The sequence below is a fragment of the Trachurus trachurus genome (assembly GCF_905171665.1).
Source record: "Trachurus trachurus genome assembly, chromosome: 5".
Classification (NCBI taxonomy): Eukaryota; Metazoa; Chordata; class Actinopteri; order Carangiformes; family Carangidae; genus Trachurus; species Trachurus trachurus.
In genome coordinates, this window is record NC_139896.1 from 33,720,240 (window position 1) to 33,745,027 (window position 24,788).

At 41.0% G+C, this 24,788-nt stretch overlaps 2 protein-coding genes across 2 annotated transcripts; one reads left to right on the forward strand and one right to left on the reverse strand.

Moving 5' to 3' along the window:
- Positions 1–27: 27 nt before the first annotated feature.
- rbck1 (RanBP-type and C3HC4-type zinc finger containing 1) lies at positions 28–10,451 on the forward strand. The gene is made up of 13 exons (XM_083971732.1): positions 28–198; positions 324–371; positions 792–936; positions 1,281–1,377; positions 1,708–1,906; positions 4,395–4,537; positions 5,448–5,621; positions 6,212–6,372; positions 7,260–7,356; positions 7,493–7,672; positions 7,765–7,863; positions 8,826–8,969; positions 9,069–10,451. The coding sequence occupies exons 2-13, from the start codon at positions 332–334 to the stop codon at positions 9,147–9,149; spliced, it is 1,560 nt and encodes a 519-aa protein (XP_083827858.1). The 5' UTR covers positions 28–198; positions 324–331; the 3' UTR covers positions 9,150–10,451.
- A 362-nt stretch (positions 10,452–10,813) lies between these two features.
- tbc1d20 (TBC1 domain family, member 20) lies at positions 10,814–20,460 on the reverse strand. Its single transcript, XM_083972440.1, has 8 exons — positions 20,034–20,460; positions 19,640–19,825; positions 19,382–19,462; positions 18,176–18,362; positions 17,837–17,938; positions 16,846–16,987; positions 13,284–13,462; positions 10,814–13,050 (listed from the first exon to the last, which is right to left on the reverse strand). Exons 1-8 carry the CDS (start codon positions 20,089–20,091, stop codon positions 12,786–12,788), a joined length of 1,200 nt encoding a protein of 399 aa, XP_083828566.1. The 5' UTR covers positions 20,092–20,460; the 3' UTR covers positions 10,814–12,785.
- Between the last annotated feature and the right edge of the window lie 4,328 nt (positions 20,461–24,788).

Consider the following 24,788-nt stretch of genomic DNA (forward strand, 5'->3'; position numbering starts at 1 on the left):
TTTCCAGCTGTGCGTCTCGCTGTCAGTTGTCAGAGGATCAGAGGCGACTCGCTGTAGGAAAGCTAGAAGAAAACACACAGTTTAGTTGAGTCCAGTCACTTTTCTTTCACCTGTAGTGTCCACGTGACCTCCTCCACCTGCTGACTCGACCCGCGGAAGTGACTGTTGGGCGCGCGACACCGCGAGCAGCGGAGAAAAGTTAGTTATCAAACCTTTTTGTCTTCCAAACAGCTGAGATTGAATCTGATTCTTGTTGTTGTGTTTTTGATCGTCTGTTTGTCATACGATTGCTGCGACACATGTTGTGTTGCCTGTCGTTTCAGGTGCGATCATGGCCTGTAAAGTTGCACCGGGAGTCAATCTGAAGGAGGGTGAGCAATTCAGCTTAGTTTCGATTTTGTTATTGCTGAAACTAATCTTATGTAGTTTCGCCTTAACTCCTCATGCGAGACCACCCATGTCTGTGAGTCTGTCATTAAAACACGTTGCCGATCATTTTAGTCTGTTTATTGATTATTATTGATCTCTGTTACAGTGTCCAGTGTCCATTGTTTTGATTGGTCATAAACACACTGCTGTAATCTAAAAGTGACTTACACCACTCTAAAGGACAGACAGGTGGAACTGAGACTTTTTCCCCCCTGTAATATATGAGGAATTACTCACCATTGTATTGTATAATACACAAAACAGTGCTATCCAGTGGTGACGGCCATTGTTAGGCAATGAAGTGTATTTATAGTAACTGACATGAGGAAATAAACTCCTCCCTTCCCTTGGTTCCCTTGCAGCCGAGGAACTGGCCCTCTCCCTGGGTGAAGCCCTCAGCTGCGGGAACAGCGACGAAGCTGTGAAACTGTGTCAGATGCTGTCGCAACACGGTGTTCCCGTGTCTGTCAGTATCAACAGTCAGGCCTACCCTCAGGACTCCATAAGGTGAGACGTCACTGTGTGTGCAGGCATGTGTTTGTGTGTGTGTGAGACTTCCTTACTATTGGCATGATGTTCCCAAAACAAGAAAAACCACAAAGTGTTGTTGCACACGGGGACGTTTCCTCCCTCTTTTGTAGAGAAGTGTTTATTTTTAAAGTGGGGTGGGGATTATAAAGTGGATAAGGGTCACAGAGAATAAAGGCCAAGTATATGGCAACAAGAAATGAATAACAAAAAGTGTGCCCAGGCATGACTGTGTCTAAGTTATTTGACTGGACTTGTTATGCAAGAAGAAGGAAAATAGACACTAAAACAACACTGACACGTTGTGCTGTTGTGTTCCGCAGGTTGAAGGTTGGAGTGGAGGACGCTCAGTCAGAAAACTACATCCCAGTCACTCTTGTGGTTTCTGCTGATATGACTATTGCACAACTTAAAGACAAGGTAGGCCTACTGATGTGACAGCAACTTTGACTATATATTGCTATTTCCTGTGCTTTGGTATGAAACACAGTGCAAACTGTGAAGTCAGCAGATGTTCTGTTGTTACTGTGTTAGCAGTTTTATACTTATGTTGCAATTTTCCACAGCACTTTATCTACTTGTAATGCACTTATACATGAACACTGGCACAAATTCAGTGCATAGACAACCATCATCGATCATATTACAAGTGAGAGTATTTTTCCCTCTGCACAGATGCTACACCGCAGCTGCGTTGAATGATCTGTCTTGTTGAATGATCTGTCTTGTCCCTCAATTTCACCTTCACAGATCAGCCATGACTTTGGGTTCCACCCCTTTCTGCAGCGCTGGGTCATCGGCAAGCGGTTGGCTCGGGACCGGGACACGTTATACAGCCACGGCATCCGTAAGACCGGAGACCAGGCCTTCCTGTTCATTCTCTCTGCCCAAGCTGCTCATCTCACACGGCATCAACACAAACACGACCAGCAGCAGCAACTCTTTGAGGGTCAGTAACACACACACACACACACACACTGACAGGTCAAAGCTGCTGGACACAGATACATTTAGATTAGTTATGAAAATATATTGTTATTGTTATTGCTGTATGGTATCAGAGCATATTTTTATATTCTTTGTCCTTTTTTTTCTTGTCTTTTTTATTAATTATTTTTCTGTCCGGGTAATATGACCCAAAGTGTATTAATGACCACTAGTGGTTTATAAAATTTCTTTCCGCACCAGAATTTTTATTGTATTTTTATTTCATCATTGTTATTATACTTTATTTATTTTTTGTCATTTATCCATTTATTCTAGCTTTTATTTTTTTTCTCACAGTATAATTAGGGCCACGGGCAATCGCACCGGGCACTGGTCCCAACAGCTATGAAATAGCTGCAGGGACCAGTGTTCTGTCACTCATCATCTGCTCAAAATATCAGAGAGACTTACAGAATTTAAACTCGGAGCCTCTTAGTGCGGCCACGTCTGTCTCTGCTCCTCATTGACTCCAATACAAATATTTTCTGAGAGAAGCAGAACAGCCTGATGTTTTAAAACTGCCATCCTCTCCAAAATATTTACTGTAGAAACACCAAATCGTACCAAAATTTTCAGTAAGTCCTTAGAGCAATGTGATCTGTGTTTTGTTCTGATAGGAGTTACCGTTTTCTCACGCTAAGCCTAAATGTGAGACCAGTGCAGAGGCAGAAAATCGCTCTTTTTCTCCACGTTTCTGTCTGTCTCAGCCTGGGGGGGCCCCTATCGCCGTGGTAACCTCTGTGATCCTCAGGCCAGAGCTCGTTAACTTCATAAACAATCCACCTGGCGCTCGTTTAAATGTTTATAAACAGAGAAACAGCTAAATCAGACTGACACAGGATGCAGCTCATAGTCACACACACACACAGAGACTCTAGAACCAGCTTCATGTGATTACAGTTACACACACACACACACACACACACACACCCTAATGTGGTTACAGCTCCTCCATATCAGTGCTTATAGACCCTTTCAGAGAGTATAAACAAAGACAGGTGTGGCTCATTAGAAAACGCTCTGCTACACTAAATGGAATGGAGCCTTAATTAGTATCCTTGGTAACACCTGTCTTTGTTTATACTCTCTGAAAGGGTCTATAGAAAGATGATCATGGCTGTGTTCGAAACCGCATACTTCTCCTACTACTCGTACTACTCATACTAACGATTTGAGTATGCAGTATGTTCACACTGCGCAGTATGCGATTTGCAGTAGGCGAGAAGTTCCCGGATGCATACTAGATTCGGCCGAAATGTTGAGTATACATCATGAGGTCACTACTCATACTCAAACTACCCAAGATGCAACGCAACGTGACGTCAAGGACCGCCTCTTCCTTGCCGCGAAAAAAAAAAAAAAAGAACGGAGAAGGAGGAGCACGAGGTCGGTCCAAACGGCGTTTCCAAGCTAGCCACAGTGGGGACAGGTTCACTTCCTGTTTATAAAGTAAGAGCACTGACGTCATTGTAACGGCTTTCTTTATGGTCAATTGCAACGGGTGCTTTATTTTGACACAGAAACCGGAAGTACAGTGCTCACTACGGCTGGTTTTACTAACGCCAGAGAAGTCCGACTTCGTCCGACTAAAATTGTAAATAGGTGTTATTTTGTCATTTTTTCAACACCATGGGGATACGAAGTAGTACTTTCTCGCCTAAAAATGTTTCAAATGTTGCTGAAGTTATATATTTACAGAGTTTAGAGCTTAAGTGAAATCAGCTTCAGGGCGGCTGATTTCGGCTCGGGCAGGAGCGAAATGCATTGTGGGTTATCATAGTACGCAGCAGTGTGAACGCTCTGCATACTGTATGATCGATTAGTATGTAGTATGGAGTATGGAAGTATGCAGTATGGAGTATGTGGTTTCGAACACAGCCCATGTGTCTGTCTGATCAGCTCTGTCTTGACCTTAAGATCGTGGGTTTGATTCCCATGTTGACAGAGATGGCAAAACCGGCAGTAGCCCCGTGGGCCTTTCAAAATTTCCCGAGAGGAAATTTTCTAGTTATACATATATTATTATTATTATAGTTACCTTATTGTTTATTCTTATTATCATCTTTACCGGTACTTATTTTGTCATTCATCCGTCTATTTCATTTAAAAAAAAAATTTCTTTCATAATATAATTGTACATTAAAGTTATCTTGTTTTCTGTGTGCATCTGCTCTGGTGCTGTTCCCTTTTCTTTTCTTTTTTTTTGCTTTTTTGTGAGTATTGTCTATTGTCTATTGTATTTTTCACATATGATTTTCCTAATTTTTGAGTAATGAAATAAAATCTTGATCAAAAAAAAGAAAAAAAAAAGAAAATACATTGAGGTTCAATACCCTGTTTTAGACAGAGCCAGTCACTAGCCTGGATTAACCAGTGGCATTTACAGGTCAATAGAGGTTTTGTTGGATTTAACTGAATACAAGTCTAATGGAATGGAAATCTGTTTGTAGGGATTGTGGAGTCAATGGGGTCACTGCAACTTTTTGCTAGAGGGCTAGGTGGAGGTGGTGGTGAGAAGACAGCTCCTCCTCCAGAGCCTCCACAGATTCGTCCAACTCCTCCTCCTAAGCCCCCAGTTGCTCCTAAACCTCAGGTCAGTCAAACACTATCAGACATTATCCCGCATCTCAGCACTTTTAAGTCTGTATGTAGCCTACTGTAGATGATATGTCCAGCTGTTGTTTATATCTGATAGAATAAATCATAATCTCAGCATACTTTAACGCTCCATAAATTGTTTCACTCTTCAAGTAAGGAAAAGAATCTCCACCCAACTGCTACTACCAATAATGGACTATGCTGACACCATATACCAAAACACATCAGAGAAATACCTACAGTACACTCTCTTGATGTTGCTTTTAACAGTATCTGTAGATTTATTTTAAGATGTCCTTATAGAACCCATCACTGTATCATGCATCAAACTCTTGACTGGCTTCCTCTCAACAGTAGGCAATGATTCCATTGGCTTCAGTTTATTTATAAATGTGTCCACTTTAATTATTCCCTCTACCTAAAACAATACCTAGTCCATCTTACTCTGTCAGACACTCGCATCAGCTGTTTTTTTCCGACCCAAGAGCTTCAAAATAAATTGGTAGACGTGCTTTCAAACACAAAGCCCCCTCTGACTGGAATAACTTACCGCCATCTATTAGATCTGTCACTTCCTTCCATCTGTTCAAGACTTCACTAATGTCCTCGTTTCAGACCCCCTGCTGTTGCTATTAGTTTTTTAAATTATTATTATTATTATTATTTTAATGTATTTTTACCTCTATTTCGCCCTTGTGATGGGTTAGGGGCTGATGGGGTGGGCGGGAGGGATTTGGGAGCCGCTTTGCACACTTTAAGTGTATGTTTTGTGTTGTGTGTTTATGTGACTGTATTGTATTGTCTGATTGTTTCTATGTATAGGACCCCCTGGAAGACGAGATGATGCATCTCAAGGGGTTATCCCTCAATACATTTGAATTTAATATCTGTGTTTGTGTGTGCAGTTGGGCTGGGCCTGCACCATTTGCACATACGTGAACAAGCCGACGCGTCCTGGCTGTGAGATGTGTGGAGGGGAACGCCCAGAGGGCTACGAGGTGCCTGATATCTACCAGCCAGACCAGCAGGAGGTGCAACGGATTCGGCAGGAAGAGTTGGCCATGATGCAGTATGAACAGGTAACAGCCCAGATCCTTGTGCTGTCCTGTGTGTGGACCTGCTGGGTTTGCAGCTTTGCAATGAGGATTTACATCAGCTCCAGACTTCAGAGCTTTATGCATTTTTCTGACACCTTTAACATTCAGAATCAGTTTGATAGTTATTTTCATGCACTTGCATACATTAAAAAAACAACATAATGTTTCGCTTAAAAAAATTGAGAATAAATAGGATACAAGGCTAGATTTACTATAAAATATCTTAAATAGAACTGAGAATCTATGCTTCTAGAGTGCAAATAAAAATGGCAGTAAAAAGGCCTAAAATGCTTCACAGAGTCATTTCAGTGGCAGTTTATTTTCCTGGAAGTAAAGTATTTGTAATAGTAATATTAGTATTAGTATAAGTAATAGTAATATTCTCAACTAAATAAAATTATGCATGGAAGAGTTTGCATAACACCACCAGAATTGTGTAAATGAAAACTTTGCTGATGCTCATTTTAACAGTCTAGTTGCTTCCCTTTACATTTTCTGGAAACACAAAGTTCTGATGTTTTAATGGATCTGTGTGCTGTGTATGTATCTCTCTCTCTTGCTGGATAATGAAGGCTAAGCAGGAAGAACGAGAGAGGAACTACCTGCGCTTGTTGGCAACAGAAGACCAGAACCTTATCCCCAATGTCACACAGACTGACTGTCCCATCTGTTTCTCTACCGTGGAGCCAGGAGAGGGCATTGTGCTCAGGGAGTGTCTGCACACCTTCTGCAGGTCAGACAGGAAACTGCTTTGTAGCATCTCATATTGTCTGCTCTCTATACGTCTACAAGAACAGTATTAATCCAGTCATTTTAAGCCAAAATGAGGTTCAACCTTGAACAAATTGCAACAGAAGCAAACTCAACTGATTTTGTATCCTCAACATGTCCTCAGTGAGGGGAAAAAAAAGCCCAGAAGAATCCCATTAGGGGAAAGTTTCGAAAAAGACCGAAATATATCCCATGATACGCCTATTAATTATTTTTCAGACGTGAATAGGGTAAAGTTTTTAACCTTTAGATTTAAGTAGTATAAGTATTCTTGCCGTTTTCGCCTTTAATGATAGATAGAGAGATATTTGTGAAAGGGGGATGGAGAGATGGAAGGACTTGCAGCAAAGGACGTGGACTGGATTCGAACCTGTCGAACCTACCTGCTACATGGTAGCCTAAGCGCCCTAGCTCATTAAGCTACTGCCTACCTGTAATATGTCAACAAGATTGAACTAGACATTTTCACCTGCTACCCAATGTTTAGATCTGGTGTTGTATGTATGCAAATTTGCCATATATAATTAGATTATGCACTGTTTGCTCATGTTAACAAAGAATTTCAAAAAACTTGTAATACATTTTTTGTTTGTCTTAATGTACGTAATCAACTCAGTAATTTTCATGGAGATATCTAAAGGTTAAAATTTTTCCCTATTCACGTGAGAAAAATAATTAATAGGCGTATGAATGGATTCTTCGGGGCTTTTTTCCCTCACTCAGGACATGTTGAGGATACAAAATCAGTTGAGTTTGCTTCTGTTGCAATTTGTTCAACCTATTTTCATAAAATGACTGGACTATATGTGACATTGTTTCTTCTGTGTGTGTGCATGTCTCCTTGTCCAGGGAATGTCTGAAAGGGACAATAGTGAACTGTCAAGACGCTGAGGTGTCCTGTCCGGACAACTGTGACAGCAAGATACTGGACAGAGAAATCAAAGAGGTGAGACACGGAGACTCAGACATCAGACATCAGAGATTTGATCCAGAGTCATCTAGAAAATAATCCATGTTATGACTCTGTATGGGTTGTTTGGAAATCTAGACCTAATGTGAAAATGATTGATCTGATTGGTTAGCTGCTCACTGAAGAGGAGCACCAGCGGTTTCTGGAGATGCGGCTGAGCATCGCAGAGAGCCGCGCCGAGCACAGCTTCCACTGTCAGACGCCCAACTGTCCAGGCTGGTGCGTCTACGAGGACGAGGTCGACGAGTTCCACTGCCAAACGTGCGACGAGACCAACTGCATCCTCTGCAGGGTTAGCTGCCTTACATTTATTCTATTGAGTGAGTAAAGCATTTCTTTTGACACATGCATAAGAGCTGCTGTGTGTGTGGGTTTTTTTTTCAGGCCATCCACAAAGATATGAATTGCAAGGACTACCAGGATGACCTGCGCATCCGGGCGGCCAACGACGAGGCGGCTCAGCAGACCAAGCAGATGCTGGAGGTGGGTCAGATTTACAACAGCTGCCATTCAACTATAAACATCTGCATGTGGAACAGAGACAACCTTGTTTTTTATTATTTCTGTTCATTATGAGCAACAGTACAGTCTATTTCTTGTGCAGTGATGCAACATTTGAACTTTTGAACTTTAGTGTCGTACTCTAAGCCTTCTCATAGAGGTTTTCTCTTTTTTTTATCTTGTCTCGTGGACTGTGAATATTCTAGTCATGAAAAAAAACAGATGTGTGTGCTGATGAAGTGTCTGGTTTTTTTTTTGCTATTAAAGTTTTTGTTTGAAGAAACAGCTCATACATGTACATCTCATCAAAGCATATACAGAAAGAAAATAGGTTAAAAAAGAAAAGAAAAGGAAAGAAAAAAAATTTCTAAATGTATTCATTGCAAAAGCACCTACACTCTCTAACACAGCACTCCTGAACAGGTATATTACCAAAATGTATAGGTAACTTGAGTATCTGAAAAATGAGAAATGATAATTACAAGATAACAATAATAACCGTAATAATAGTGAGTTAATCTGCCCCATATGCACCTTCCTTTGTCCATGGTTTCTCCTGTGAACAGTAACTTATCATGGGGTGATAATAACAGAGATGACAAAAGCAACAGTAACTCTAATAATAATAATAATAGTAAATAAAATAAAGATAGCTTGCTGCATACATGTATAGCACTGACTAATAATAGTGTATTTACTACACCAGAAACAGAAAACAGAACCAGATGAGTCAAAAACTTTAACCAGCATCTTGCCTATCAGTTCTGTTTTATCTGGAAGTTTAACTGTGAAGTATTTGTCTGACTTTTTCAAAGTTGCTACTCAATATTTAAATATCCGTGCGCGTGTTGCTCCGACAGCACTCTAGGCTCAGAGTTCTTGACTCATCACTGTTTAATGATGCAACTTAACATTTAACACCGTTTGACTGGGTTTGACTACAGAGCCTGCTGCAGAATGGGGAGGCCATGAAATGTCCACGGTGTGACATCATCGTCCAGAAGAAAGACGGCTGCGACTGGATCTGCTGTCTGATGTGCAAGACAGAAATCTGCTGGGTCACTAAACAAGCTCGCTGGGGACCAAATGTGAATACATACACAAACACACACACATGGGGGCGAGATATTTTCATCATTGAGGAGAGTGACCTGTACAGCTGACTATTTTCTTTTTGTCTTTCACAGGGCAATGGAGACATAACAGGTGGTTGTAGATGCAGAGTGAATAATCAGCCTTGTCATCCCAACTGTCAGAACTGCCACTGAGCCAAGCACATGAATGAACATAGAGCGAACAACATGCACTATCTCAAGAAATGTAAACCTCAGCTGCTCAGGTGTCTGGCTTAATGCTGGCTGCATTCACGGGTTCTTTTGATTCATTTTTACTGACTTCCAACCCTGATTTCAGCAACACACTGACAGGACAGCAGAGGCGGTTTCCTGCCGATAACACCACACCTTCCCACAGCGCACGCAGTGTGGTTAAAAATACTAGACATGCAAATCTCCAGCTTTAACTTGCTACAGTTCATCTCTGCAGCTCAACTGTAAATAATCTGGGACTCTGAGCTATGATAATGCCTTTTTTTGTGATGCATCAATTTTTCATATGCATTTCGACCTCTGGCTGCTGCTTTCATCCTACTTCAATCATGATATTGTCTTTTATGCAAATATGGCTTTAAGGCAAAACTTGTAGTTTGATCAGGCAAGTGTGTGTGAGAATATACTTTTCTAGACAAAACTATGACAAATGCTTGCACTCAGTTTGTAAAAATGCTGCTCCATAGCTAACAAGTCTGTAAATATGGAATTTCTTTTGTTCAGTTCCTGTGCAAAAAAAAAAAACTACAACCTAAGAACAATAAGCATTCATGCATAATTTATACTTTCAAGTCAGCATTTAGTTTAAACAAATATATGACTGTTATATTTCCTGGAACTGAAAGTGAAATCTCTCTGGCTTGGTAGTTAAATGAAGTTGAAACCAGATGTCAGCAACACACTTAGTTGTTAAGAGTTGATCAGCGATTATTGATTTATAAAGAGAGTTGTAAGCAATGGAACTTCTTTGGGGCGTCTAATCAGACTACAGTGTGTTTACATTGAATGAATGTGTTGACAATGCAAAACAAGCTGCTGATGCAGTTCATATCTTTGAAGTATCAGGTTTAAAACATGGCTTGACAAATAGTGTTGCTATATATATTTTTTGTCAGGTATAAGAATATATTTTGTTTACATGTTTGGTGGATTTGAGCATTAGTTGAAAGTATCTATATATCAATATCAATTATTTCTGTTAAGTTAATTTCTCTTCAGCAATGTCATTACATAAAATGAAGAATATTTTAGAAGAAGGGTATTATCTCAAAGACAAAAGGTACTACATAAGGCTTTCATCAATGTGTGCCGTCTCCATCAGCCCTAAAATGACCAAAATATCATTTTGGATGAAAAGCAAAATTGATTTATGTGGACAAGATGAAATTATTATTTTAGGTGGGTCCTGATCTGAAAAATATCTTTGCTGTATCCAAGTGATGTACCTTAAACTTACTCTTCTGTCAACGCTGTGTTCTGGGTTTTTGCTATTGCATTTGGGTGTTTGATCTTCGCCGCAGTTTTACACTGAAAGGCTGTTCTTACCTTCTGCTGAAGGAGAAAAGCTCCTCACTGCTGTCCTAGCATTTTTATTCAATTATTCAATATTATATTATATTAACTTAAAAACATCCACCTCCTCCATTGCACACAGAATAGACTGTTAGGTAGATGACATCTATTAAGCTTTATCATTTACAAATTTCTGTGAAAAAAAAACAAAAAAACTTCATGTGTGAAAGAAAATAATTGTTATTGAAAGTCGAGTATTTTTTTAGGTTGTAAGATATTTCCATTTTCTACATTCATTTCCAACAATCACACTGAACATTTTCACTATAGTTTATTAGCATTCTCTGTACAACTTAACATTAGTATGACAGTTTTATTATAACAAAATAAACATAAAAGGCAGATAAATCATTTAGTGCAATGGAAATAAACGAAAACCACTGAGTGCAGATACATGTAGCATTACAATACTGCTGAACAGCTATTCTCTCAGGCACCTCGAGCATCCCTGGAAACGTTTCAGGTCACCTTCATTTTGATCTGACTGTACTGTAGATCTCTCACCAGCTGAATCAGTAGCTCACTACAAAGGCAATAAATTAATAAATCAAGATACAGGAATGGGATGCCCAGGTGTTTAGTTTCTAACACTCAGGTAACAATAAAACTAATTTGATCAATTTGAATTGCTTTCATGATTTGTTTTCAGTTGACTGGGGTTTGAGCCATCCAATACAGGTGACATTTCTGTTACGCAAAAGACAAAAAAGATTTCAAATGAATTAACTTATAATGAAGTGCTCTGGTTAACTATTTAGTAGTATTTTCTGTTAAGACTCGGGTATTCAGGTGGGTGCCATTGACACATATGCAATCCCTTATTCATGTGATTGAAAGAAACGACTGGAACATTGAAATAAGCTGGACTGCTGTTGAAATTCTACACTGTAGGCGATCCTGCTTACGAAAAGCTGTGTTCAAAGTTTATATCATGTTTAAAACACAACTGTTGGACAGTATTAATTCGAAGGCCCCAGGTGCTTTCTCTGGCGGGAGCACCTTTTCCAGTAGGTGCAAGTCAAGCACCTTAGACTAACTTTAATGTCAGTGCAAACTGGGTCTGCCCACCCAAAGACTACCACTAACTTTTCTCAATTTTCTTTGCCAGTTCTCCGAGCTCTGCTGCTTCTGCTACCAGGAATTGAATGAGAGTCTTTCAGTCAGTTGCTGAACTACAGGAGAGATTTAATCATCTACTCCAGAAAAAGTGAAAGAGAAAACAAAGACTAGCTGATTGAGGCCATGAAACACAGACACATTTTTAAGGTTGCAAATTCAAAGAAGTGAGTGTGCACCTGTTAGCTGTACTCCAATCAGGGGCTTAATCTTAACATTTGAGTTTTGAGCTAAAAATAAAATAAACTCTTAGGCAGGTGACGGAACATTGAGTTTGGTAGAACATTTTGACACTAATTTATTTATTTATTAACTGTTTCCATCTTTAAAAAGGTACTTCATAGTTTTTCTTTCTTTGCTGAAAAGGCTGATTTGAACAAGTAAAAGGGGCCAAAGGACCTAAAAACATAATAAAAAAAATATTGACCTTAAAAAGTGCCTGTGTGAAATGACCATATCTCTATACAGCTGCTGACATACCTACAGTTTGAATTAGGAAACAGGAAATTATACAAAGAGAGGATTCTACCAATCCTCTATTTGGTCTCAGTCCAGGTATCAAAGGATAACAAACGGATTGCAAACACACGCGCACACGCAGTCGCACGCACACACACAAACCCATGCACACGCTCATACATTCACTTCAGCTCTCTTAATTGGCAGCAGTTTCAAGTGTAGTGAGTCCACTAAGCTTTCAGCATAAATCTCTGTGAGCATAACTCAATATCAGATTACCCTAATACCAAATATAAATAAACTTTAATAATGACACCATCGATAATAGAAATACAGTCTCTTCATTATAACAGGATGGATTCTTCATTTCAGAACACTGGCAGCTCCTAGTGTTATACTGCTGCACGCTCTTCAGGAGTCACTGAGAGGCCCCTCGGCTGGGGTCCTAAAAGCCCTACGCAGGGTGGGATGTTTAGTAACATCCTCGAAGAAAAGGAGCGTTAACTGGTGCAGTTTAGACATCTCGCTCCTGACAGTGTTATCGACTGATGGGTTTGTGGTTTAATTTACTTAAAGGGTTCTTGGAAGCAAACCCACCAACTAAAGTTAGGGACAGATGAAGCTGGAGTGGAGTAAAAGAGGAGCAGATCAAGGAAACAGATCCAGCTTCGGGGCCCACTCCAGGGCAGTGTTGACGACAGCGAGGGCTGCTGCCCCTAGAGCCACTGTCAGACCCATGACGGCCAGTCGAACAAACCGCCGCGCCGCCGAAGGCTGAGCCACTGCTACGACCGAGCCGGCTGCTGAGCTCTCCAGTGCGGCTTGTTTTTGCCTGCGTCGGCGACGGAGAACAGAGTCTGGTCGCTGTTGAGTGGACGCAAGGTCAAAGTCCTTAAAGGTAGAGGCTGCCGTGCTTCGGAGGTAAACAGAGACATGCATAGAGAGAGAGAGGGACCAAGAGAGACAGAATATGAAAGGGTTAATAAAAGAACAGTGAGTGATTGAAGTTGTTGAGAAACAGCAGAAACATGAATGAAATATGAATTTTACAGTTCATATAACGTCAGCGTGTGAATGTAGAAGCAGAGAAGTAAATTATTACCACCACTGAGGCAGCTGTAAAGATAACCCTAAAGAGATAAGCACCTTTCGTGTGAGGCAGCTTCTTTAGCCAGTTCAGAAGGAGGGAACTGGACAAAGAGGTCTCCTGCTCGGCTGATCAGAGTCTCATACGGCAGGTCCTGGGGGATCTGAGACAGCAGGTGATGAACCATGGCCATGTCGCACTCACATTCTAAAACCTCCTCTTCTCTGTACAGTACAATCTGCAACACAGGCACAAATACAGAGTTGTCATTCAAAGTGTCACAATATGCAATTGCTTCAGAGCTCCATGAGTTTAGAATAATCTGAATCTGAACCAGTGGCTACTTTATAAAACGAATTTAAAGGTATAATACTGTATGTAGGAATTCCCCCCATCTAGCGGTGCGGTTGCATATCGGAACGTATTCTTGATGTTGCATTCACGTGAAATGGGGCAGACGTCAGACAGACAACAGACGCTGCATGTAACAGGATAAACAAGCGTCTATGTAAACAAGTGGTCCGCCAGCACGAGGCAAAACAATACAGGCGTGACAATATGTTGTCATGGTGATGTTGTATTGTTTACGTGAAATACGTCCATGCTGCTCGTCTGTAATGTCCCTCTTGTATTGAAGCCCCGACATGAGAAATTGTTCCGAAAAAAATTAAATAAGTCTATATTTTAAGCTTGTTTGTAGCGGAAGCTTCCAGTGTCTCAGTTCACTGCTCGATTTGCACTGTCAATACAAGAGGGACATTACAGACGAGCAGTATGGAGGTATTTGGATGTTTTTTGGTGTGTCTTTTTGGACGAAGAAAAGTGAGCACCATTCACAACCATTATATGGACAAATACTGCTGCGCGGACCCCCCCCCGTAACTCTGAGAAGGCACGGAGGACTCTGAAAATTCTCCCGGCCCTTAGTCGACATGAGGGTGAGTAGATAATGAGTGAAATTTGAATTTTGGGTGAAGTATCCCTTTAACAGGCGCTATCTGGAAAACCTTCTCCCCGAGCCGACAGCTCCGGTGAGTTTCTATGGTTACCTACGGTCACGCTGCCACTGAACGTAAAAAATGGCGATGCAACATGGCCGCCTCGGTTCGGTGCGTCGTCCACTTATGTATTTGTAACGACTTGTAACAACTCATTCTAAGGTACCAGAAAGCTTTCATTTGTATGCGGGTGTGATTCCACTTCAGTGAAATACGTATTTATGAAAGACATAGTTGATTTTTGCTAATAAAAAGCCAAATAAGTTACATACTGGGGCTTTAAAGTCATGGTCATACATAAAGAACCAGTGATCTTTTTATACAGTGTGGGAGAAAAATGCATGAGTTATAAATGTAGTAAATGGCCTTTGATATATTATGATTATCACTGTATTCTGTATTGAACCTCATACCAAATTTGTCACTTTGTATGCTTCTAGCTGCTTGAGGGGAAGGAAAGGGTGTGTGACTGTGTAAAATTAGGAAAACCCTCTGGGGGCAAAAACAGGAAACTAAGTAGAAACCCAACACCGGGGACACTACATCTGACCTCCTAGTATGACAGTGCTACATTTAGCTTCGATGTACAAAACAGAATCTACCCCCACCGAAAGAATGCATGTTATTCTTTTATCCATGTTGTGAGGGAATGAAAGACATTTACATCAGGTCTATAAGCTGCACTGTGGGGCTCAAATAGATCTCCTTCATGGCTGCATTAGTTATCCACAGAATCAGTCTTCTCATTATAATGGGAAAGATTTATGTATATGCATATGGTCAGTTCAGTTTTACCGGTATTTGTGTTGCAGCAAGTAAAAAAGACATATGATTAAAAGTCTAAGAGGGAGGGATAATACAGTGTGCTGAAACGTCAGTAGCAGCGACTCAAGTAGCCCGTCCAAGGTAGGGAAAGTGCAATCAGTGTGTACTGACAATTATTTCCAACACCATCAGCATCACATGAAAACAAAAAGAAACAAAAACAAAAAACAGCCTGCTTGTGAGAAACCACAGAATATCAATCCATCAGGTATCCTGTCCTGAATGCAAAAGGGAGACGGCTGTAGGAACAAAGGAGTGCTTGTACCTGTTACATTTTATCACTCTGCTTAGTGCATTTTTTTGACCTGGTGTAAGGTTGCCAAACCAGCAGAGGAGGGAAAAGGTCAGCACAGATTTGATGTATGATCTATAAAATAAAATCATCAGGGGAGTTTCCTCAGACAGGACAGTCGTTGCTGGCCTTTTTTCTGGAGGTTCTCTGAATGTCAGGTAAAATTTGCCATATTATCCAGAATAGTCCCAAGATATTTATCATTTTCAACAGTGTCCTCTCATGTAACCTCGTTTTAACTCCTTTGTAGTTAATTATGAATTGACAGTTACATGTGAACTGACCTTGACTGTGGTAAAGGAGTATTTCTTTATCAGCATTCCTTCCCTATATATCAGGTTTTGACTCCGGAGAACTTAGAGCTGCTTCCTTGTCCATCCTGAAACCACAAGCTGCGCGTGAGGGAGGTTACTCCCATATCTTTGTTTTCTGTAGTATGAAAGACTGGATTGTTCTCATTTTGAGGCTCGCACTTCGTGGAGACCATAGATCTCTGTAAAAATGCTGAGCCCATCTGAAAATGTTTTATTTGAATAGAACCCACAAAGACAGGCCTGAGTCCCTTTCAGATTTAAGAGCTTCACAAGACATTTATTCTAAAAAAAAAAAAAGTTTTGACAGAAAGTTCAAAAGGTTTCTGTGCTTTTTTGTACACTATGCTATATGAAAAAAAAAAAAAAACATAAAATAACATACACCTATGGGCCACAGCACCACACAGTTGAATATTAACCAATCAAAATCTAGTTCCATTTATGATTGATCAATTTCTTAAATGAGCCTTTGTTGTATGTTCTGGCCTGCCATCTAATGAAATAAAAAATACTGCCCCAAGGCAAATTGACTGTCAACCCGTATCCTTGACATTTCCAGTCATGCTCGAATAAACAACACACACACACACACACACACACACACACACACAGATATTCTTAAGTGGCAGATAGGAATCTCATAATAAATGGTGCTTAGAAAAAGAAAAAGAATCACTCGTGCTCATGTGAACTTATGTGACAGCTGACTGGTTATGACTATGCGCAAGTGGTCGATGCAGCAAAGGGGGTTTCATCTCTGGCAACAGCTTATCTGCTGATCGGAGGAACGGTCAGACCCTCTCATGATAGCTAAACAATGTACGCACTAATTCTTTTTTTTTTGTTGGCGTTTTTACCTTTTTTTTAATTTGATAGCACACAGTATAGATAGACAGGAAAGGGGGAGGCAGAGAGAGGGGGAATGACATGCAGGAAAGGTCTGCCCGACGCGGGATTCGAACCGGGGACGCCTGCGTTGAGGACTGTAGCCTCTACATGGGGCGGCCGCCACGCACCGCCCCATGTACGCACTAATTCTTGTAACTTTCACATATTGGGGGTTTCTGTGGTGCCTCAAACAGGCAGATTGTATCCTGCTTTAGTTTCAGTATTAAAGGGTCAATCCTTAAATCATTCTTTAGAAATGTCTGATTGGGCAGTATACTTCAAGTGCTGATAATTGGGAACTCACCACAGCAGCAAAGTAGATGGGCATTAATGGATGGCAGGCCAGGAAGAAGTCATACAACCGGACAACATGGCGGAAGTCTGACAGGACATGGCCAAACCAGGTGATCAGCCAACTAAGAGCGAAGACTGTACCCACCTCAGCCCTGAAAATCAAAACACGGCAGAAATCCCGTCTCAGCACACAAAATGAAGTTTTCTACACTAGGTACAATGCAGCAGGATCTTGACATTTCGTTGCCAATAATCACTGTTGTGTTTCTTGTGCAATGACAAATAAAGAAAGTCTGAGTCTGAGTTGAACTGAAAGTCAGGTATAGAGGGCAACTAACATGTTAGCCCTCCAGGTAGGAGGACATGTGACATGTGATCCTCAGTCTTTGCACAAGTAACTTTGAGCTGTCATAATAGGATCAGTATACTGTAAAAGCAGTCATCCTTCACAGGAAACAGCGAAGCCCATTGGCTGTAAAACAAATTCAAATAAATGTATCACCCATTTCAAATTCCTTTTGATAAATAAATCCTATGGATTTTTTATTTTTAACTAAAAGAACACATTATGTCTATCTTATAGTAAAAAGCTACTGGTACATGTGGCATTCATCTTTTGTAGAGCGATCAAGCTGATTTTTAAATGTTTGAAAGCTCAAAGTCGCATACAGTAATTGTTATAAACCTTCTTCTAACTTGCATGTGAAATTAATTAAAGGATGAGTGTCCAAATTCAGGGCATCGGACACAATCTATAGAGCAGATACAAACAGTATCAACTTTTATAACCAAAGGGGAAGCTCTGTCACATATGAAGGTTTTTATTCTCTCAGAGCTGAGAGCACCAGTTAAATCTGCCTAAACTGGCAATTACTTGGCTTATACGTATACTGCATAATAAAGCTCTGGAAACGTTTGAACTGAGCAGTTCACAAAGCTCAGTAAGCAACAGAAAATCATTTGATCTGGCCTGTTGTCACTAAAGTGGCAGGGAGCCTTACTGTTCCATGAAGTCATGCACATCTGGGTTGACCCTCTCGATGATGGGCATCAAATAGTTGAGTATATGTTTTGTGTTGTCCATGGTGGGATCCATGAAGTCCCTGAGAAGAAGAAAATAACAAAGAGCAATTTTGAAAGTGCACAACAATGAGCCCATTGTTAAACAGAGGGAGGGAGGAAGGGAAAGAATATTGTAGACAATCAACAAAGAAAGAAAAACTGACTAAACAGTTTATTCTAACTATCGCATTCACTTTCCAGCTTATTTTAAACTGGAAAGTAGACTCAGAGTTTTTGGGCCTCACTGTTATATTGTTATAAATGTATATGTCAAGTACCTGAGGTGATGTGTAGAGAGCTTTTCCACAAGAGCAGTTGCAAGGCGCTCCCCCAGGACTAATAAGAAGGTGACAACAATGTCATGGTATCCTTGGTAGTAATGTAGCTGGGGATTTCGTTTCAGAACTCGGAGGATGATGTCAATTAGCTCTTCCTGGAGACCCTCCCTCTGCTCGTCTGGCATACCTGTTTCACACAAAACAAAATCAACACACTTAGCTTTAGGTATGCCAAGGAGCCTGTAATAATAATAATAATAATAATAGACACAATCCAGTGTCAGTTTTTTTATTACCAATTTCCTTCACTAATTCGTTAAAGCCTATGACTTAACAATTTAGAAACAGTGCTTGTTGTGTTATAATCCTCAGACAAAAATAGGATAATCTGTGTGTATGAATGGTAACATTCATGGATCACCTAAGAAGCCAAGCCTGCCAAAAAGAAAAACACGATTATAAATAATGCAACATCATAATTTTTGTATAAAACCTATAGTGGCACATATTATTTTGTATTCTGAGCATTAAAATACCTACATTAATTTATTTTAAGGGGTTTAAATGTGAAAATTTAGTATTGTATAGTATTGCTGAGATTTTTCCTCCATACAGTAGTACTGAAATTTAAATTGTGTGACTTCAACCTCATGATTGAAAGATATCACAGTTTGGTACTGATCAAAGTTTACTGAGATCCATGCTTAAAGAAGCTGAAATCTCCAGAGTTCTTACATTTTTTCATGGCCACTTTCTGGGTGGACTTTTTCAAGTATAGTGTTAAATGGATAGATCTTGATTTGACAATATTGTTAAGATGAACTGGCAGAGATTCTGTAATGACAGAGTAGACAATGTGGCTGAACCTTCTGTGTAATCTTGAGTGCCAAGAAGCCTCCTAGCAAAGGCAACACTAAAAATCAAGTGAGAGCAAAGTGGTTTCTATTTAACATAGAATATAAATATAACAGAAAATCTAGATTTTTTTAAATTAGTAAATTGAGTAAACCGTTTACTGTAGTGAATGGGTGGCTTTGTAGAGAAGCTAGATTGACTGCTTAGTATTCATTTGTAAGTCAAATTCTCTAGACAGGTGCAGCACTGCTTGATTGTGTGTTCACCTGAGCGTATAACACCCTTTCTGAAGCAATACAGCTGACAACATTGTAAATGTAGAGTCACACTTTGTGGTGTGTCAGTACTTACCAGGTGGGAACCTCCTCAGTGAGCGTTGGACATCCAGCAGCACCTGGTTGTAGTCCTTGTTATTCTCTCGCTCCACTGTCTCTGACAAGACATCTAACCATTAGCACTACTGCATGAGTCAATGTGAAAGCTTGCAACTGCATGACTTACTAAATGCCATGTATAGAAGGACAGGTGTGTGCAATATAGCTTATAGATATGGAGCTTGTATTACTTTGTCATTACTCTGTCGATGCATGAGTAGCTAACACATGATACCTGGCTCCTGATCCAAGACTTGAGGGGGCACGTTGAGAAGCCGAGGCCACACTTGACAACGTATCTCATCAGTCAGCAGTCCTCCTTCACTGATAGCCATCCTCCTCAGAGCTGCTACATCCACCGGACTCACGCTCAGGGCCTGCGTGATGTCCGCGACTTTCCTCTTCCGCCTGGCGTCCCAGTCTGAGACACACACAACACCACGTTCAACTAGCTGGCATATGTTGACTTTCAGCATGCGGGTGTATTGAATGAATACATTTGTAGGCGTTGTCGGGGACATGATAAGCCTCGCTAACCCCAACAGACACGAGCTGTCATGTTTTTTTTTACTTATGCAGAGTATGGCAGGCTAAACTGCAGACAGTCAACTCAGCGGGACAATACTCACCGTTACCCTGTTTCCCATTCACTGGCGACGAGACACCAGCACTCCGAGATTTCTTCATTTTCTCTCTCCACGTCTTGGTGTGTCCTTGTTAGATAACATTACTCGCCATTCTTCGTCTGGCTAAACTCTAATTTATCCCTCCGTGCCTGCCAACTGAAAGCTAACCGTGTTAATTAGCAAAGGCCAGCCTCATACAAACACGACCCCGACAGTTAGCTACTCAGCGTTAGCTCGCCACCGGGCTAACGCTGCACCGCCGTGGCTCCGAAACCAGCACTTCAGGCAACACCGCCATCGTTAAAACACACACCTGGCCGACTTGACAACGATTTAATACAAGGCGAAGCGACGCTTGATATCAGTGAGGTTAGAGGGTTAGACCGATGAAACGGCTACATGTTTACATTGGTTGAGGCGACCAATGGGATACATTAGCATTAGAGATCCTCCCTACTGCTCTGACTCATCATACGTCATCAGGATGACGAGAGGCGTAACGAGCAGGAGGTGGGTTAAAAAAAAAAAAAAAAGAGGAGGAGGTGGGTTGTAAAATGAAAGTTAATACCACCACGACTAGGTTACTGCTTTTACCAGAAACTACTACATTAGCCTATTATAATAGTTATTCTTATTATTAGACACTTGACGTCATGTTTTTTTTGTTGGCACAGCAATTGTAGGCTTAAAAAAGCAAGAAATTATAGCTTCCTACACAATTTCTTGCTTATATGCACAAATTATAGCCTACTACAGTGCTACAAAAGGAAACTGCACTGACACAAAACGTCTCAAAAATCAAGTAGGAGGCTATAGCCTATTTATTTTTATTATTATTATTATGTAGCTAAAACTTTTTTTTTTTCATTCATTTCAGCAATTTTTTGGGATTTAGGCTACTACTGTAAATCTAAAGTTCATCTTCCACCGATAGCCAATTTTTGTTTCCGTAAGGATAGTTGAAACTGTTAGTGAACTACAGACGACTTTTAGCCTACACCTTTACTCATAAAATAATTTTAATCAACTGATAGCCCGTTAATTGTTCCTATGTGGTATGAAGTAGGCTACTAGGCCTATGCATCCCATCAGCTGTAGCTGTGTCATAATAAAAAGCAGGCAGGTTGTCAGGCACCCAGCAGCCCGTCATAGAATGTGCTTAATAAAGCCTAAATATACAGGACAGACGAAACTGTCAATAAACCATTTGCATGATCATGTGCGCCTTAGTCATCCATGCCCGCTCCACACTGCCTCCATCTAGGTGTGGTGCATCCCTTCGGACGAAACGAAAACGAAAATGACTGAGCATTTAAATAGCAGCTTCCTGAACGAAGCAGCCAGAGCGTCGATCTGAGCAGCAGGGAAACTCAGACTACCGGCGAGCTACACAGATGCTGCAATAATAACAAACAGGCCTGCTTCCTGCATTTAATATTCCTGGAAATACTGATGTCAACTGGATTTCACTGTAGGTGAGTTACCGTATTTAGGCTATGTTATTTTGTCGGAGAGATCAGTGGCAGGAAATGATAGAGAAATACAGTATGAAGGGAGGGATAATAAAGATCGAGACTGACACCAATAATCAAGACAGTTTTAAATGTAGGCCTATAGAAGGATTGTGCATTTGAGAGAATCCCTGAACAAATCGTACCACTGTATTCAGTGCCTGCTTAGTCTGCGTAGCCTACATTTAACCAGCTTCGAGAGATATTTTGTGGTCAGAGCAGAGCGCACTCATCCGATTTCAAGCGAAAGGAAACTTACCAACAAGATATCCATCCCCATGCAACTCCTTAATGTTTCCAGCAGAGGGCCAGCTCTTCATTTGACTTCAGTCCATTGACATGCTTCAGGCCAAGTGCACTCTGAAAGTGCGTTTAGATAGCTAAATGTCACTACCCGTCACACACAGCTATTAACCCTCTGAGGAGGACATCAAGACCTTTAACATAGGCCTATAACTTTAAAATTTGCCTGATAAAGTTGTCATTTAAACAATAGCCTACGCATAATCAGAGAGTTTATCATAGGCCTAATTGTAAATGCCACTCAACAATGAACTGTGGGGGTTGTTAGAATAAAGCAGGCTATCCTCAATTTTTCCATATTCTTTAGAACCTCACTGCAAACTGTCATACATGAGAGAAGTTCAACATAGAAAGTTACCATAGTTTTTATCTGTCACGATTATTCTGCTTATCAGAATAGTTTATTCACTCACTTTTTTCTGTCACTCCAATAATCTCGGTCCAAGTTCACCTCACCTTGGGGGCTATATTCAAGTTTGGATAGGACTACTGTAGCCTACAAGCAAAGAGCTATAGAGGCCTTAAAAATAGCATACACTGGTAGGTCTATTCAATTTAAAGGTTCTGCTAACGGTGAAGCCGCGAGTATCTGAACCGGACACTCTGATTGGCTGTCACTTGTCTCGTCGGTCGCCAGATGTTGTCACAGCAAAGATGGCGCGGAAACACAATCGCAAAAAAGCAGCAATGTGTAAGAAAACGGTAAGACTTTGTAGCTTTTCTTAGTATTTCATCGACCGAACAAGTAAATGACAACGATGGGGGGAAGTAATAGCCTAGTAGTGACAGCGAGAAAAACACCAGAGTTTCGGCTGTGAGAAGACAACATGAACACTTCGGCGTTAATTAGCGGAATGACTCACCTGTGTAGCGTGTCTGGGGTTGGAGCCCCGCCCGGCTGACATTGGGGGGAGGGCGGTGCATGCCCAAAACAGGTTCCCGGGTTTCCCGTCTATCACAGGGCCAACACAGCGATAAACAACTTCACATTCACAACTGGGTCGCCAATGAAGTTGTAGCTATTTCTTTTGGCTGCCAGGCGACAGTAACGTTAGTGCAGCTATGGGCGGAGTTGAAAGAGTGGAGTGTGTCGTTCAAGTAGCCTGGATATTACACAAGTTGATGTCACTTTTTAACCAAAGAGAAGTACAGTGGTCACTTTCATTTCTTCAGAAGCTGTAGACAGTCCAGCAATGGACTCAGATAAGGGATGATGACTGTTTAAGTCATCATCCCTTATCTGAGTCCATTGCTCCAGTGGCCTTGTAAATCACTAATAATAGCATGCAGTGTATAAAAGTGATCAATAAATAGGCATAAACACTTCTCAAGGGAGGGTGAGATACACTTTATGTCTTGTCAGTTAACCTCCCCACCACCACACACACACACACACACACACACACACACACACACACACACACACACACACACGGATAGGCCTACCAGAGGCGATTTTAGAGTCTGCAAGCAGTTAGCTGCAATCACCATCCCAAGAGAGTGAGAATTCTCTGTCATCTGCCCAAGACGAAAGCGTTACATTAATTCTTAATACTTCGCACTATGTGTGTGTATTTGTAATTAATTCTTATTGGTCAAAAACAGGTGGGGAGTGGCTGTGGTTTAGACTTGGCCCTCCCTTCGTTGGTGCGCTCAGGCTGGCTCCCTACACTGGCATAAATTTTCCATCCCAGGTGTCTGAGCGTCCAAGGCAGATAATACAGATCATAAAACTCTTCCTCACAATGCTTCATTCAGCAGGCCTCACAGGCCTCTCATCCTCTCCTCCCTTCGGTCTTGGAGATGTTTTGTTTTCACTGTGGCTGTGTGTGCTCTCAACTTGCCTCTGAATGATCAGGTTACTGGTATTCATTGCATTATGAATTAACTCAACATAAATCTACAGTATATGGTTTGCTTACAAGTTTCAGTTGTCTTTAAACTCAATGGGTTAGTCAAAAATATAAGACACAATAGGTTAGTTAAAACATGAGACTAAACTTTACTACTACCTAAAGTGAGAGCAAACAGATACATAAATCTTTCTATACTGTATGTCCTGGCTCTTATCTCTCCATGTGTTAACCCTTTGCCTACCACGGGGTTAATGCCTGACTCCCTCTCATTCTTCAACAGGACACAACAGCTCAAATACAGTTCAGAACAACTTACATAAAGACAAAAGTTTCACACCACTGAGGATTAACTTGTTTAAATGGGTAAATGTGTAAGTGCTCAGTCTACTAAAACTATCATTAGTGAGATATATTCAGTGTTGATCAGTCATGTCAAAGTGGAGAATATATGTTCAGTGTTAGTTCTGATGAGGTAACTGTGTGCAGCTTGGTAATCTACAGTGTAGAGACACGGGTTCAGCTTTATCTCATCAGTCAGTAAGACAGTGGTGTTCTGTTTTATTTGTTAGTCAGTAAGGCACCATATCAATCTCAGTTAGTAAAGGCAAATATTCAGTGTTAAAGCAGAAGTAAGTGATCCGGTCGTTTTGGTTAATGCTGCGTTCCAGGCAGGCTTTTGAAACCGTAAATTACAGCTTCAAGTCACAACTTACGACTTTGTAGCGTTCCAGGCAACCCACTCGTGTTTTTCCGACCTGTTTTACCTGTTAAAGTCACTACAACGGCCACTCGTAACTTCCGACCCGTGAACTCGTACCAGATTGAACTCGTACGACTTCACAGGTCGGAAAAACACGAGTTACGAGTTTCCTTGAACGCACCATAACAGTCCTGGTCCCTACGTCACCACATTCACGGCGTCCCTTGGCTGCACACACAGCCCTGCATGCCGTTCTCTCTCCTCATTGGATAAAAACTGTAGGATATGATAAAAGTTTTCTCCTCGGCTCAGAGCAGAGCAGAGTGACTGACAGACCCATGTTTCGGTCCAAACACTCTATGTAAGTGATTGCTGTCGGAAGATATAA

What these genes read in the sequence shown, in the direction of transcription:
- rbck1 (XM_083971732.1), top strand. Translation starts at nt 332, where the DNA reads ATGGCCTGTAAAGTTGCACCGGGAGTCAATCTGAAGGAGG. An exon ending in GGGAGTCAATCTGAAGGAGG is followed by an intron (nt 372 to 791) that starts GTGAGCAATTCA and finishes GTTCCCTTGCAG; the next exon opens with CCGAGGAACTGGCCCTCTCC. An exon ending in TACCCTCAGGACTCCATAAG is followed by an intron (nt 937 to 1,280) that starts GTGAGACGTCAC and finishes TGTGTTCCGCAG; the next exon opens with GTTGAAGGTTGGAGTGGAGG.
- tbc1d20 (XM_083972440.1), bottom strand. Translation starts at nt 20,091, where the DNA reads ATGAAGAAATCTCGGAGTGCTGGTGTCTCGTCGCCAGTGAATGGGAAA. An exon ending in AGTCTTGGATCAGGAGCCAG is followed by an intron (nt 19,463 to 19,639) that starts GTATCATGTGTT and finishes ATGTCTTGTCAG; the next exon opens with AGACAGTGGAGCGAGAGAAT. An exon ending in GAAGCTGCCTCACACGAAAG is followed by an intron (nt 13,051 to 13,283) that starts GTGCTTATCTCT and finishes TTACCTCCGAAG; the next exon opens with CACGGCAGCCTCTACCTTTA.